The following is a 2,500-nucleotide window of genomic DNA, read 5'->3' on the forward strand; positions in this document are numbered from 1 at the left end:
GAAAGAGGTTTGAAGACTGGAGGAAGACGACTTGCATCTGTCGTGATTGCGGTCGTCGGCGCTCGCCAAGTGGTGCTGGCTCGCCTCCCTTCTTGTGAGGCATGACGGGAGAGGCATACTTCCTCCATCATCTGCGTTCGTTGGTGTGAAGATGCGAGGAAAGAAAATCACATTAAACTAGGAATCAGTGAGAGGAAATGACTTTCTGTGATGTTGAATATTGACGATGATATCAAGTAGTAAAGATAATGATAATGTCTTGCTATTATCATTATCATTATCTTTATTTTCATTATTTTCATCATTATTATCATTATTATAATCATCATCATTATTGTTATCATTATCATTATTATCATAATCGTTGTTATTTTTCCTTCCTTTTTCTTACTATAAGTATCATCGTCATTATTATCATCATTAATATTTTTGTTATTATTATTGTTGTTGTTATTGTTACCATTATTGCTATCATTATCATTATCATGATTATGATTATTGTTATCATGACAATAATGATATCTATTATTATCCTATTTTTATTATCATTATTACTATTATGATTATCGTTAGTATAATAATGATAATGAAAGTTATTTTTATAATTACAATAGCTATTATTATTATCATTACTACTATTACTATTATCATTATCACTCTTCTTATTATCAGTATTACTATTCTTACTATTATCATCTTCATTGTCATTACTATCATTATCATCATCATTATTATTATTATTATCATCATCATTATTTAATTTATTATCATTATTATCATTAACGTGATTACACTTATCATCATCATTTCCATTGATCTAATAACAATGAAACTGATAGTAATAAAGATTGCATTGATAAGGATAATCATATTGGATATAATGATGATGATGATAAAATAACATTAATGATGCTAATAATAATGACGATAACCGTTCTGCTAGTGACGATAACTATGATATTATCAGTACTTAAAAAGTGAATAGTTATAAACATCATTGTCTTTGTCATCATTTCTATCAATATCATTTGATATCATTATCATTGTTATTATCATCATCGTGTTTTATCATTACCCTTATCATTAACAAAATCAGCATACGCTGATATCATTTCTGTCACATGTATATTATCCCCTTAATAGTTAAGTCTACTGCTATCAACAATGATTCTAAAAAAAAAAAAAATCGTTACTCCTCTTCCTCTAACATGTATCATTTTCTCTAGCTGTCATATCTGATTTTATTTCCAGCAATGTCCATGCAATAAAACCCGCCCCGTCAACTGCAGGTATTCAGAAAGTCAAATAAAAGTCATATTTTTCATGTCTGATGTTGGGAGCTGTGTATTTCTACCTCTCTCTTTTATATTTATTGTCACCTAAATCCCTTTTTGACATGATCTCTTGATAGTCTAGACTTTTTTTCAATATTCCTCAACGTGGAAAATAACAATGATATTAGTAACAGTAACGGTGATGTCAATATAACAATGATGACGTAAATGAAGAGGAGGGTGATAATAGTTACAATAGGAACGACAAGAATGATGATATTGATAATGATAATGATGATAATAACAAAGAGAGTAATGATTATGATAATAATAGTGATGATGATAACAATGACAGTGATAATGAGGATAATAATCCTAATGATAACAACAATGAGAGTAACGATTATGATAACAATAATGATGATGATATCATTAATGTTAATGATGATAATGAAAAGAAGGATAACGATAATGATAAGGCAATATATATATATATATATATATATATATATATATATATATATATATATAATATGTATACATGTATACATATACAGACAATATATATTATATATATATATAATATATATATATAATATATATATACATATATATACATATATATGATACACACAAATCACACACACACACACACACACACACACGTAATAATATATGATAATATATTATAATATATATATATATATATATATATAAGGTAATGATAATGCTAAAAATGATAATGATAATAACGATACTGGTGATTAAGACGATAATAAAGCAATAAGGATAATGATGATGTCAGAAATGGAATAGACGGAATGAAACAAACGTAATAATGATATGATAATGAATTCAGCAAATGAATAACCGTACACTCAATCACTCACTGAATACGCCTCTCCGAATGCTGACCTGTTTTCCGAAGGGCCGGTTCCGCAGCCGGGGTTTTCAGCCTCAGAAGTTCCAGGAACGTCTGGTGGGCCGCGTCACCCTTAACGGCCGCCGCAGCCGCCAAGCCCGTTGTCAGTCCACAGGCTTCTTGTCTCCCACTCCCTGCCCCTTTTTCTTCCTCCTCCTCATCGTCGTCCTCTTCTTTATCCCCTGCCTCGTCCGGACTCTTTATCGCCCTCCCTCTGCCGCTTGTTTTGGACGAGCGTTGGCTCAGAATCTTTTTCCTCTTCTTTTTCCTCCCTTTGTCGTCCTTCTCCACTTTCACCACTTTC

The 2,500-nt window shown here is 30.9% G+C and overlaps 1 protein-coding gene across 1 annotated transcript in view; it reads right to left on the minus strand.

The window, feature by feature from the left end:
* LOC122251192 (putative neural-cadherin 2) overlaps nt 1-2,500 on the minus strand; it is a gene marked incomplete at its 5' end in the record, with an annotated part of 40,266 nt that overhangs the window by 1,338 nt on the left and 36,428 nt on the right. The window contains 2 exon segments of the mRNA XM_086551386.1: nt 1-131; nt 2,190-2,500. The exon segment at nt 1-131 is cut by the window's left edge and continues 7 nt beyond it; the exon segment at nt 2,190-2,500 is cut by the window's right edge and continues 94 nt beyond it. Coding sequence (XP_086407512.1) covers nt 1-131; nt 2,190-2,500 — 442 coding nt within the window.

Source organism: Penaeus japonicus, unplaced genomic scaffold (genome assembly GCF_977035675.1).
Source record: "Penaeus japonicus unplaced genomic scaffold, GWHDUDI00000001_assembly GWHDUDI00000025, whole genome shotgun sequence".
Taxonomy (NCBI): Eukaryota; Metazoa; Arthropoda; class Malacostraca; order Decapoda; family Penaeidae; genus Penaeus; species Penaeus japonicus.